At 49.7% G+C, this 13,980-nt stretch overlaps 1 protein-coding gene across 1 annotated transcript; it reads left to right on the top strand.

Moving 5' to 3' along the window:
- The first annotated feature begins 10,989 nt into the window (after positions 1-10,989).
- Positions 10,990-11,637, top strand: LOC104514384 (dnaJ homolog subfamily B member 8-like). The gene is given in 3 exon segments (XM_010158047.1): positions 10,990-11,516; positions 11,518-11,594; positions 11,597-11,637. Coding segments are annotated over 3 exon segments (645 nt in total).
- Positions 11,638-13,980: the final 2,343 nt, after the last annotated feature.

Genomic DNA, 13,980 nt, shown 5'->3' with positions numbered 1-13,980 from the left:
TTATAGCTTTGCCTTGTGCAGGGAGATAAGGGCAGAGGAACGCAGGGCTCCGGGGCAGGAGCTGTTTGCCGAGAGGGGCCGGGAAGGAATCTAGTCCCCACCCTGCCGAAGCCTTACCTGCGCCCAGGTGCACGCTGGCCGTGGCAACCATCCCACCAGCCGAGCACCAGCCGCGGCGTAAGGCTGGATACCAAACCGCCTAGCTCACTCCAGCATAGCTGGAAGGGGAGGAGGAAGGGGGGGACAGGGGAGGAACAGCAGGGAAGGCAAATTTTAGAAATACTTTTTGAACAGTCACAGTTGTAAATGAACTCACCCGCACCATGTTTGTGTCACTTGTGTTTGCTGCCTGGGGCTATGTGAGAGCACAAGTTTTCCTGGCACGGCTGTGCTTGGAAAATCGGCTTCCAATCCATATATGATAGTATTCATGGAAACCACAATTCTAATTTACATGCGCTGATTTCCCTGCCAGAAACCGTGCTGCCGTCCAACCCGGGGATAAAAATGCCGCCCTGTGACTTCCCTGCCCAATCACAACCAACTCCTGCACTTCAAAACTCAAATATTTTCCAGGGAATGTTTGCAACCCACAGTTTAAAAAAAGAAAATCTTCCCCCAAATTCACGCAGTGGCTCAGCATCGTGACTGCATTCAGGGAGGTTTCCTTATAGGTATTTCCCAAGTTAGATATCTAACCCCACAAAGAAAAAACCCAAACATACCCTTGAGAACTAAATCTTTCGGATACACGATTTCTTAAATATTCTTCATTCAGAATTTCTCCCTTGTTTTCGCAAGTGCTTTACATCATACTGTGGAGATGTGCTAACAGCTCACCCATGTGCAGGGAGGAACCTGGCCCTTTTAAAACCCTTCTTCCCTGGCCAAAACCAGGGAGAGGTTCTCCTTCCTCTTCCCTGTGCTGAGCTCGGTGCAGGGACCTGCTTCCTCTGCTCCAGCCACTGCCGTGCTGGGTGCAATGGAGCAAAGGTTGGGGAGGTGGAGAGAGAGCCCTTAGTAAAGATACAATCTATTTCTAATGTCTATAAAAACCAAACCCAAATTCCCAGTTACTTCACAACGTGAGCTGTGGAGATGGGGTAATGGAGAATGGAGTTATTTATTAATAGAAGGGCATTTCAATAGAGATCAGAGGAGGTGATACGGGCCAAATGGAGGCATTTACAAAAATAATGCTTGGGATGTTTTACCCAGCTTGGCCAGGTGTCTCAACAGGGGATGGTTGTGTCCCATTCCCCAAAAAGGGTGTTTCTGGGGAGCTGCATGCCCACAAAGCCCTGCCATCACTCACCCGTTCCCCTGGACCTGGCTCTCATTTCCACCCAGAACAAGTGCAGAGGGGGGATATTTGTCTGGGGGTCCTGTTCTCGCTGGATTTTTTGGGAAGCAGTGTGATGCTGATATACCCCCCAGCTCAGACCCTCCTGTCCACACCCAACCCAGGGCAGAGGGGAGATGCAGCCCCCTCCGGCATGCTCCCCACCTTCACTCCCTGACTGTGGTTTTAAACCTCCAAGGCCAGGAGCCTTAACAATTGTACAAGACCACTCTTCGACTCCTACCACTGCCTCCCACAAAATGCAAAATTCACCTCCCTAAATTCCTCGCCGACTCCTTTTTAACAAACACCTCTGCCCTTGCTTGGCAAGCAAACAGTGCCGAAATTCCCACCTGCCTCTCCCTTGCAGCCCCTTCTGGAGGGTCTCATTAGCCATGCAAATCAAAAATGCTCTGAGAGCCCCACGGCTGATTCCCCCTCCCTATGTCGGCAAGGAATGACAATTCACGGGGGTCTTCAGGGACCCGGGACGGAGGGAGGGAGGAACGCAGCACGGCGTGGCTGCGTGTGGCAATCAAGCTTTCCCACTGCCACCCGTCCCTGGGGAGCATCCCTGCTCCTGTTGTAGAGAAGCAGCGGCGTCTCTCCCTCCACCTTGTTAATCCCCTTTTTGCTGTTCTCCCCACCCCGACCCCCCGGGAGCCCTGGGAAAGCAGCGCCCGTTCCTCGCTGTCCCTTTTCCCTTTCCCTCGCTGAGAAGCGGCGCGGGGAGGGGAGGGAGGAGAAGGGGAAATGTGCCTTTCCTTAATTGATTTTGGTGAAAAAGGCAGGCAGCCGCCGCACTGTCAAATTAATTAGTTCCAGAGCTATTTGCAGTTATGAGCCACGTAAGATTAGTGGTCATTGCGTTTTGGTGCTAAGGAGGGGTGGGGAGAAGAAGGTTTTATAATTTTTTTTTTTAATTGCTCTTGAAGCCTTCCTTGAAAATACAGAAGAAAATAAAGAGAAAAGGCCCTTGGCTGCCAGTGCTGCCCTGTGCCTGTCGCAGCACAGGAGATGGGGCGAAATGGCCATTTTGGCCCATCAGGCATTATCTGCCCCACACTGAACAAAGCGGGTGCTTTGCTGCAGCTCTGGCCAGGCTCCCTCCTCCTGGCAAGGGCTGGCTGGGTCCCCAGGATCACCCCACTGCTGTCCACGCCGAATTACGGGGGCAACGCTACCTCCCACAACCCCATCAAGGTGCGAAGCCGGGCAGCCAGACGCACTGGGTATCACCTCTGGGGAGGCTTGGTCGCTTTTGTCCCCTCTTGCCCTCCCTCCTCGGAGAGGCAAAGCTGGCTGAAGGCTGGAGGAGAGGCTGTGAAGGCCCCGGGGTGCGGCTCACGGGGCTCAGATCCCCGATTAGATGGGAACGCCTGCTGCAACCTGATAACACGGCAGCATCTGACGGGAGGCTCCAGCAGCGCTCCTGAGCCCAGCAGTGCCTATTGTTTCAGGAGATATTACCCCGTACACATGCTTACATCTGGATATCGATAAGCGTGCCTGTTTATGCATAAACACAGTACAACATGCAGCCACATACCTCTGCATTCCTCCTCCCCTCCTTCCTTTCCCTTTTTTCCCCCCCTCTTATTCCTTTATCTCCTTTTCATCTGCGCTTGCCTGTTAAACGTTATCTCTGCTCCTCGTTCAGAACTGAGTCCCGGGAAAGGGCAGCTATGGTGGGTCACACAGATGGGGTGCTGAGGAACGGCAAACATTTCAGGTGAATTTGCAAAGATTTTGAGGCTCTGGGTGGAGTGTAGCAAGGGGAGAGGGTCTCATCAGACCAAAACGCTGCCAAATAGACTTCAGCCAGGATAGGAAAATGCAGCCTGATTTGGTCAATATATGCAACATGTTCCTGAGTCTGCTAAGGCAGGACCACTGCCCCTGGGCACACACCCTGAGCCCTGTCTGCCCAGCCATGCACACGGGCAGACATGGAAACCCGCACAACCAGCCCTACAGTCACACACGCTCTCGTGGCTTCCATGCTACATTTACTGCCAGTCAGATCGAAAAGCAAAACAGCAGGAAAGGAGTTTTCACAGTGACTAAAAATGATTTAAAAAATATAACGTCCTCCTTTCCCATTGCTCATTCAGTAAAAAAGGTCTGCAAGATGAGCAAACACCAGCTGTACCCGAACAACGCTCAGCACCCACACTGCCCCGAGGGATTGGTGCCACACAGCCAAAACAATTCTGAGCCAAAACACTGCTGAAACTGCCTTCTCCGGGCCTGGACCCTGGGAGGGGGGAAACATCAAGCAATGTGGTCAGGGAGGCTTGACCCACTTTCTTCAGTGAAACATGGCAGGAGTTTGAGGACTTGGCTTTGCTGAGAGAAGCTGGTGTGCATTTTTGCAAGCTCTGCTGTCAACCCCCATGCTGGACCCCAAAAGCGAACCCCGGCACTCAAAGCAGAGCTTGGCGCTGACTTATGCATGCCGTCGCAGCTGGGGCCTGTGCACGGGGGGCTGCAGGGCTCTGCTTTCTGAAAAGCAGGCTGGGGCTTACCCTGAGCCAGCCAAAGCACATCCTGTCCTGAGCGTTGACCCCCGGGCAGGGGCAAGGCACAAGGAGGGGACAACCATGCATGGAGCCCATCCCTTCCACCTTTACTGTGTGCTAGGTGCTTGGTCCACTTGACTGGGGAGAAAGGCATCCCACAGCATCTTCTGGTGGCCCCCCAGGATATGTCTCCAGTTCTCCTTGCTCAGACAGTGGTTGCAAGCTCTGTTTCCAGCAGGTTCGCACTGGATGCTGCCTCCCCATCTTGGCTTCAGTTAGGGCTCCAGGACTAAAACCTATGTCCTTGGTATAGGCTGGACCAATCCTTGAAGCAGGCTGGTTCCCAGCTCTCCATCTTTCTAGGAAAAGGGCAAAAAGCACATAATGCCAAAAGCACTTACACCTAAGTAATTTATTTAAGGAACCTTGTCCTGTATAAACCCAGTGACAGCCATGACCCAGCTCTGAAAAGCTCTCCTCAGCCTTCTGCTCACAGGGGTCACCCAGCTCCAGGGTGGGGGGCACAAGTGGGATAAGTGGAAAACTGGGAGAGACCTGTGTGTCGGTTCATCATCCCCACTCTGGCAGTTTTCCACCCCAGCTCAGGGGCAGCGCCGCTTTGGCTGACTCTGCGTGTGACCTGTTCACCCAGGCAGCTCATGCTGCCCACACACAAGATCACGGGTAAGGCCACGGAGCTCCTTTGCAAGCACCAGGCAAAGACACTTGGACCCCAGGTAAATGCAAATGGCTCTCCAGGAAGGGAGGACTGTCCTTCCTCCCGGGGATGCAATAGCACCTTCACGACCTTCACCTGCGCACTCACTGCAGCCAGAGGGGCAAATACTACTCCAGCACTACCACTGGTTTCTGGGCTGAAGCAGGGGCAGGGACCCCACGTCTGGGTGTAAGCAGCAAAACCACAGCATGCAGAAAGGACAGCGACCCTGGTCAGCATGTTTGCATGTTCCCAAGCATGTGAGCACATCCACCAACTCGGGAGGCGGGCCAGGGCAGAAGGGGTCTTTGGAGAGCGTGGGTTTGAGCAATGGGAGCAAGGACGACTTGTGAGCCCAAGGCAGTGTGCCTGCACCACTCACAAGCTCTCTGGAATGGGGCTGTGTACTGAATTTATGAGTTCTTAAGTCATCACATTTACAATTTATATTCTCCAGTCTTTTAATCCCAGCAATAAACTTGGACTAAACTTTTGCCGAGGCAGTGTGGAAATTTCACTGTTCTTGTGAGGTGCCCATAGCAGGACCAGAACATGCTTCCTCATGGCATCAGTGTGGGGTCTTTTCACCAGTTCCCTGCTCCCTGAAATCAGTACCCCAACTGCTACCTTGGTAGCCCCGAGCCCCTTCCTGGATGCAGGTCTAATGAACTGGCAAATATAAGGGACAAACACAGTGGTCCCCTACAATCTCTCCTAACTTCTAGAGAAAGAGGCTGCTTCTTTAGTCAGGGGGCTTCAGGTCTACCTGCACATCACCAGGACTCACTTAACTTTCGTACCACTTGGGACCCCCCCCATGCCCTGCAAACCAGCCCCACTGGTGCGTTTTTACCCACCTAGAGTTGCTTTACTTCAGAGGTCCACATCAGAACTGTCTCCAGAAAGTTTCCTGCTGGAGCAGTGGCTCACAGCAGGAACTGGTCTCCAAAGCAGGCACCTCCTTTGCAAACAGACCTAAAATTGAGATGGAATTGGCACCGATAAACCTACTAACAGAGGCAGGCCCTCCCCGCTTGGACGAACCACGAGCTTTCAGAAGAGGGTGGCATCGTTTCCGCAGAATGCTTGAGTGGCCTCAAATAACACACTGAACTGTCAGGCACAAACCCAAGCCATGGCGGGAGCCAGCACTGGAATAATGAGAAGCTGATCTACAGCTTTTCCCCTCTGGTTTATTAAATGAATGCTCCACATACCACTTCCCACTGACTAGAGACAGAGAGAAAATCCCAGGACAGTAACTCATCATCCTTTCTTCCCCTAGGAAGATTCAAGGCTGTGGCTATGTATGGATGTTGTGAAGTGATAAAGTTGCTGCGGCTTCACGAGTTACCACGCATCAGCTGAGCCGTGCTGTCTGACCGCGTGCACGCTCCCGGCTCCCTGCAACTGGGTGGTAAAACATGTTCGCTCAAGATGGGGCTGGAGCAGGTACACCATCGGCGGGCTCCAGATAAGCACGCTCTGCTGATAAGCAGTGCCTCATTAAGCCCCAGGACTCAACGGCTTGCAACGCAATCCTTGGCCCACAAGTCCCTCCTCTTTTCAAGTTGTAGCCCTCAGTCATGGAACTGGCAACGGAAAACCGCTCTGGGAAAGCGGTCAATATTGAATTAATTTTTAGCGCGTAGCACGGGGAGGAAGGAGGGTCAGGGACCATGCCAAAGAGGAGAAATAGTAGAAGAACTGGCCAAGCATGTTGCTGAGTACAACCTCAGCGTAGCCATGCCTGGATGAGCAGATGACCCATGGAGATGACGCATGGAGATAACCCAAACAATGAAACCAAAGTGTTCTGAATTCTGCTAGGGTCAGAGTCCATGGACACATTACAGCACCATTTGGGCTTTCCAAGACCAAAGCAAGGCCTTACCCTGCGCAAGGGGTGTGATCTAACATAAAGAACCCCCCATGTCAGGCCCCTCCTTGATTCCAGTAAGCAGGACCAGGCCTCCTCTTTGACTTCATACCACAAAAAATGGGTGGTTTTGTGAGGTTTCTGACTCTTGCTACCACTCAGAAGCTGGGTCTCTTCTTGCCTGAACCTTGGCTTAGTCTCAAGCCCCAACCTGAGGCTCAAAAATGCCAGATACAGGTCCAGATCTCTGGATCCTCTTTCAGCTCTGTCTCCAACCTCTGGAGGTCCCTCCCAGCCAAGACTCCCCAGAGCCACCCCATCCCTGCCCCACAGCCAAACTCTGCGCTGAGTCCGACACAAGAGATCAATGCATGGGACACACTGACCCTCCCTCCTGCCCATGGAGGTGGGAATCCATGTTAATTTAAGGCTTTTCTGCTCAACATTCACAGCTGCAAAAACAGAAGGCAAACTTCTGACCTCCCAAAACTAAACATCAGGTAACTACCCCTCTCTCTCTTTCGGTCCACCCACGCGCTCTCAGAGTGGTAGCTACACCTGTTTAGGACAGGTTCTCCTTATCAAGACATTACCCTTATCTTTCAATAGACAAGGTGGCATTCTTTGGGGCAAATTTTCTATTTATATTCTATTTATATCTTCTGATGTCATGCCTCCCCCAAGCAGGAGGTCAGTCTAATGCATCCATCTCCAGCCATGCCTCCTGGGAGTACAGCCTTCCCTCCAACTCCCACGGGGCTGCCCCAGGGGGAGGCATCTGATGACAGTTTGACTGGCAGAGGGAAGCACGACTGTGTTTGTTTGGATAGCCAAAGGACTTGGAACAAATGTCTCTGACTCATGTTGGTTTAGATAAAAGGACCTCGGCCTTGTCATAGGATCAGCGGGGCCAGCTAGAAACCACATGTGTAGACCGTCTTTGCCCTCAGACCCTTATAAAACAGAACAATAACGATAATAATAACAGTAATAGCAGAAAGTTTTCACAGCTCAGAGGTGCTCACTCCTTTCTGCCACTGGGGTGCCAATACCAAGGTCAGGGATCAGGGCTGCAAGTTTGGTGTCACCTGTGGGTTGGGTGACCAAAAGCTTGGGGCATTTTGCTGCTTGGTGTCTTGTGTCCCAACCTGACCTGGCTGACAACCCCTGCCCTTGCAGGCTTGGTGTCTGTCTGGGAGGGAAGAGTAGGCTGGACGTGGTGGTGCCTGGAGTGGGGGACGAGGAGGGAGACAGGGACCACTGCATCTGTATCCATATGGCATACTGAAGCAGCGAATGAAGGAAAAGGAAGGAGGGGGTGGGTAGAAGAGAAAATCCCAAAGATCCTCGGATAATAAGCACCATTAAGGTTAGTCTGTCTCATGATTGTTTCTTATTAAAAAGAGACTGTACTTTATCTGTGCAGGATATGCTGTTTGGATGAGGGAATTAGCAGAGTGACTGCCTCCATATCATCTAATTAGCAAAAATGTTGATAAGCAGATACAATCACATATGATTAGGATCCTTTTAAAAAGCCACTCCATTAATTAAATAGACAGAAAGGCCGCCTCCAGCCCTCGCGTGCCACTGATTAGAATACAAATATTTACACTAATCTCACCTCCATCAGCCATGGGACACTTTTGAGTATTTTTAGTGACATCAGATTACTATTGATTTTCATCCCCAATGTCAGACCATTTTGTTAGTATCTGAAAGTGCTGCCTTCAGTTTCGGATGCTTTAAATCATGTTAAGGGTTTATCTTAATGACACTGCTGATAACCACTGTTCGGGTCACTCGTACTTTCTCTTCAAAGAACACAGTCTGGGCTGGTTTTTATTGTTTGTACTTGAGATTTAAGATACGAAATACATTTCTCATTTCAAAGCCTTGGTTTCTAGGGATGGGGCTGCCAGGCTAGTTTGGGTCTCGTTACTTGATGTGTGCATGCCTCTCTCATTTCCCTTTCTCCCTGCCTCTCCTCGACCCTTTCTTTTTGTCTCGCAAACCCTTCTGGCTCACAGCAGTGGCCTCTCTTGAATGGCTGCTAATCTCTGATGCCTGCTGCAGTCAGCAGACAGACAGGCAGTGAGCATCCCTGGTTCGGGGATGACAGGAAAAAAACACTCCCTACTTTTCAGATGGGTAGGACTCACTAAACCCAAGACAGATAATTCAGCGCGCCAGCCAGTCTGAGACGGGCACTCATCATCAAAAGCACGTGTGGGAGGAGATGCTTTGCAAAGAGACAGCACAAGGCAGAGTCACCTCCTTCCTTCCATGCACATCCCCACTCCCTGCAGTAGATAACTGGCCTGGGACTCTCCAATAGACTTCTCTGACATCCCATTTTCCCTTCTGGGTAATAGAGAGTAGGAACAGCAATTACTCTTGAAATTTCTGCCACGCATCTGCAAATGGACTGCGTTGGCAGAGGTTAGGAGCTGCTGGCACCTTTCAGTGGCTTGTGAGTGGTAAGCCAGGATCACCCTCAAGTCCAATGGACAATCATAAAAAAACACTAGCACAAATATACGAGTCTCCTTGATGGAGATTTCAAGCAAAGCACCACAGTGTGAGCAAGCCATGAAACACCAGCTCTCCCCTCAGTGTGGAAGAGGGCTTTGGGATGCTTTGGGAGTGCAAAGAGCCCTCGGAGTTCAAAGGCACAGCTGCAGCTCGCTGCTGTGCCCAGACTGACTTTGCCATTGCTACAGGATGAACAACACCCAGCAGAAAAATAATTCCTGTGGTACAACCACCCTGTAGTTACCACGACCTCCTCTGTGCAAAAGAAGGCAAAAACCAAGATCTCCCCAATGACGTAAGCCCATGTGCCAAGAGCTCCTTCCTTGCTTTGCACTTCCTTTGGCTCCAGTCTCCAGACCAGCGCCGTGATGCCTTACAGCTGCTTTTACTGCCAGCATATGGCAAGTATCTCCATACTACTGACCAGTGAGGAAACCAGGAAAACAAAGCCCTTCCCTGACGTGCATCAGCTCGACCGCTTTCCTTCCTTTGCCATACCGCTTTCTACAGGCGGTCATGGCTGCCCCTGAGCTTCATGGCCCCAAACGCGTGACGTGTGCTAGGACAGCACCCAGCTCATACGCTGCGCATATGCCCTTTGGTCTGGCTGGCTCTTGATTCCTTCCCAAAGTGTGGGATAATGGAAACGCAGGCAGTGATCTGCAACACACGCTGCCATTAGTAGGTGCTTACAGCAGTGTGTTACAGACAGATGAGTTCTCATTACTGGCACTTCCTTGGAGACCTCTTCATGCAACAATTCCCTATGAGAATATTGCATTTCCCACAGGAATGGCAAATCCAGAGAACAGAAATAGATGCAGGATAACCCCAGAGTGGATCATCAAAGTTCATCTTCTCAGGCTGAACTTGCCTGTGTGGAGTTCATGTGGTATTCTTGTTACACACACATCCACCTTGGCACAGATATCCAAAACATCACGTAGAAAAGAGGCTGAGGTTGTTCATGAGATTCATTCTGGGAATTTATTTCGGTACCAACATGAGAGCTAAGCTCTTACAGAAGTGTTAGGTTTGGCTATAAACTCAAAAGAGATCACGATGGTCATATAATCATGATTTTAGGAAAAAGCCCTGTGATGGGTTAAAAAAGACCACATGAGGAGATTCAAATGATTTATAATGAAAGATTTGTAACTTATTTGGAGTTTAAATTTGGCTAGTGTCACCTTCCAACTGCTTTATCAGGGAGCCTGAAGATCTCTGTGCCATTGAATCTCTGTTCCCATATAGGTTCTTACAGACTGCGATGAAGGTGGCACTGAACTTCCTCTTAATACTCAGGACACTTTCCCTGAGTATGTCCCTCCAGAGAATATTTTCCAAATGCTTAATCACATTTTATGGCTCTTCCCTGAGCCTTGCAAAATTTATCAATGCTTTTCCCAAACTGTGGGAAGCCAAACTGCAAACAGCTCTACTATAGCTCCTGCTAGAGTGTAACATACCCCATAGGGGTAATATGACCTCACTACACCACACTTTCCTGGACTGCACACGAAACCACATGGGATATTTGAGAATCCCACTTTTGGGCAGGTGCAGGCAAAAAATAATCTGTCAGATTCGTACGTCACAGCTGTGACATCACAGCTACATCAGACAGCTACAACTCACAGGTATGATCTGTGTTTAAAAACACAAGGCTAGTGACAACCAACTTCACCCTAGAGTGGTCAGGTCAACTGGGCAGTGATTGGCCGAGCCCCCTCTGAGGTCACAATCTCATGGTTTGTGGACAACAGGCTTAAAAAGAAAGGAGGTGGTCAAGCAGCACTTCTCTCCCTGCGTGGCCTCGTAATGCAAAAGGACAGAACAGACGAAGGGACGCGCTGAGCAGCTACCCCTCACCGAGGAGCGCAGTGTCAGCAGGTGTCCAGGACTCTCTGCGTGCTGATCATCCCTTGACTTCAACGTCCTTGGTGGGAGAGAGGTGCCAGGCATCTTCCAAACAGCCACCCTTTCCTTTGAGATGGGGGATTATTACGAAGTCCTTGGACTAAAAAGAAGTGCCTCACAGGATGATGTTAAGAAATCCTACCACAAACTGGCACTAAAATGGCATCCTGATAAGAATCCTGGTAACAAGGAGGAAGCTGAAAAGAAATTCAGAGCAGTTGCTGAGGCATACAAGGTTTTGTCTGACCCTCAGAAAAGATTGGTCTACGACAGGTCTGTTAAGGAGACCAGATCCAACGGACGAAGAAATGACATGGGGGGTCATAACAGCGCGTTTGTTTCCCCTTATGTGTTCTACGACCTCAAGATGTACCCCTTTGGAAGGATGTGTCCCTTTGTTTTCTGGGACCCCTTTGACAACATCAGAAGCAATGGTGAAAACTGGCACAGGACAAGTGGAAGAAGCTCCAGCTTGTTTTCTGACTGTGCAGATTCATTTATACCGTGGAATTCATTCAGCCCCAGCCATCAGCCCACCTTCTTCTTTGCCCAGGGTACAGCTGGGCCACATGTCAGATCAGTGTTAACCACTACTGAAGTTAACCACTACTGAAGTCACCACCCGGAAAATCACTGAGAACGGGCAGGAGAGAACAGAAGTGGAAGAAGATGACCAGCTGGGTCTGTGATAATAAATGGGAGAGACTACCTGAAATTGTAATGTCCACCAGCACAAGCATTAACTTCAAGCTGAGAGACACACTCTCATTACTCAACGGATGGGATCTACGACAAGCAGTATTAATAAATGCTGAGTTCATGACACAACTGATGCAGATTTCTCAGTGGTTGCGAACAAATACTTTACAGGTAAAGATATGGGGTTAAGCTAAACTAAGGAGTGTGACTCTACTAACCCTGTGTAAGGTGAAGGTGTTTGTTCAGTAAATATGTATAGTAGATGTGTATGAAAACAACCTTGTTGGTTTGCCAAAGAGACCAATTGATTAATATAGCAAAAGGAGACAGGCTGGTTGACGGGCAGGTAGGAGAGCTCTATGACAAGCTGCAGGTCCTCTTCCCATTCCTTGAAACATCAGTTTTGAAGCCTACTGGCTGGAAGAATAAAAGCTTGTGGGACCCTCACACACAACCCTGAGAATGAGTGAAGAATATTCTACCTCTGATGTATGATAAGATGCATATTCATTGAGAAAAATTTTTGTACACAGGCAAGAAGGTGGGGGGCATTCAGTGGGTCATGCAGAGCCTGGAGGAGAGAGACTGACATAGGGAAAAAAAACAAGAAAGAAAAATGTCACTCCTCAGCCTGTAGAAGAAAATATGGGCTTTCTTGAGAATGCCCTGCAGTTTACGACCAGAGACCCTGATGGAAGCACTGCGTAGCTCGGGGGCTGAATGTGAGCAGGGAGAAGGTGATTTTTGTCTCTTGGACCTGGACAACCTATGGTCTCCTCTGCTTGTAGTCATTCAAACAAAAAGAGCTAAATTCAAACCATGAGCAAACAGATTCCAGGGGGCTGAGTTTAGCTCCCTCTTTGTGCAAAGCTGGATGGGGGGGACTTAGATGGTGCTTTACCATCCTTATTGTCTTGCTCACAGCTGCAAGAGCCAGTTCACAATGCATTTCTTGCACAGCCTGCCAGCATGTTGCTGTCGTCCTCCACTGAGCTAAGGAACGCGCTCCCCACGTTTCCGCCCCCCTCCCCGTGCTGACATGAACTGCTGAGCCTCGTTTCTTGCTTGGCCAGATCACCTTAGGCATTTAAAATCTTACACGCCTCTTATTTTCGGTCCCACGCTACATCCCCTTGAGTTTCCCAGCTTGCCCTGCCCACTGATGTCTCCCTGGAGACTGGAACTGGCTTTCAGGGACATTTCCACTCTAATCCAGATTGCAATTGCTGCCTGCGTTTGGGCAGGTCTTTGCATCTGTTTCCTCTGCTGTAAAATGGGAATAACAGACTCCGATGCTGTGAAGGAGACTGCAAGGTAGATACACTCATAAAGACTCCGAATGTTAAACACTAAGGTAAATTAGCCACCCCTTAATCAAAACCTTCTACTTTTGAAAACTGTACCCTATATCACCTTCCTTAGCGACTGATACCAAGTTCAGCTTGGAAAATCAGACTAAAACTGGATTTTTTTATGTGAAGGGCTGTTAAGTCCCTGTGAGTCAAGAAAGACACAGCTCTGGGAAGCAAGTAAAGGTCTAAGCGCATGCTGGGTTCAAAGAGGGAGGCCAGCAGTGATGGTTTGGGAGCCATAAGCCATCCTGCAGGCACTGGGACTCCAGGGATTTCAAAGTTTTAGGGGACTTGGTACAGAAAGAAGATTATTTTGGTCAGAGCAAAGACAAGTAAATATTTCTGCTCTCTGCAGACACTGTGTTCGTGTGAGATGGCCTCTTGAATTTAGCTTATGCTACTTCAGAGGGAGTCCAAGAAAAAACCAACTTCCAAAACAAGTAACACCTGCCCGCCCCCCCCAAACCGCACATTTTGGATTGGAGACTGAAATGGTCTTTGATCAAAATAACATGTTTTGATACCTGGAGCAGAGTTCAATTCCCAGCTCCTCAACCTTTCAGCTTGCTAGGGCTAAAACTTTGCTCCAGTCTTATCTCTAATAAGATATTTTTATGTATGCCCATCCATATTTTTTGGTCTGAGATCAAGTTATGCAGACTTACATGTCTTAGGCCCGTCCTGCCTCGGGTCAGCAGTCCCCTCTCGTATCAGATCTAAGAGCAATCACCTCCTTTTCTCATCCCTTGGTCAGAGCCGTTTCCATTGCCACTTGCAGCAGCAGAGAGCTCCCGGGGCAGCTCTGGCAGCTGCACACACCAAAACCTGCTCTTAGGAATATGGGAACATGGACTGGGAAGGGACCCAGCTCACCCAGTAAGTGTCGAGTCCAGGAGGATCTGCAGATCCTCTTCCATATTTCCCCATGCAGGCCACAAAGCATCTCACAGCACTTCCTGTGAGCAAATGATTGGAGACTGAAAAAGAGAACAGACAACCAGCGTTAGCAAAAT

Source organism: Eurypyga helias, unplaced genomic scaffold (assembly GCF_000690775.1).
Source record: "Eurypyga helias isolate BGI_N326 unplaced genomic scaffold, ASM69077v1 scaffold25798, whole genome shotgun sequence".
NCBI lineage: Eukaryota > Metazoa > Chordata > Aves > Eurypygiformes > Eurypygidae > Eurypyga > Eurypyga helias.
This window is presented reverse-complemented; position numbering and strand designations above follow the sequence as displayed.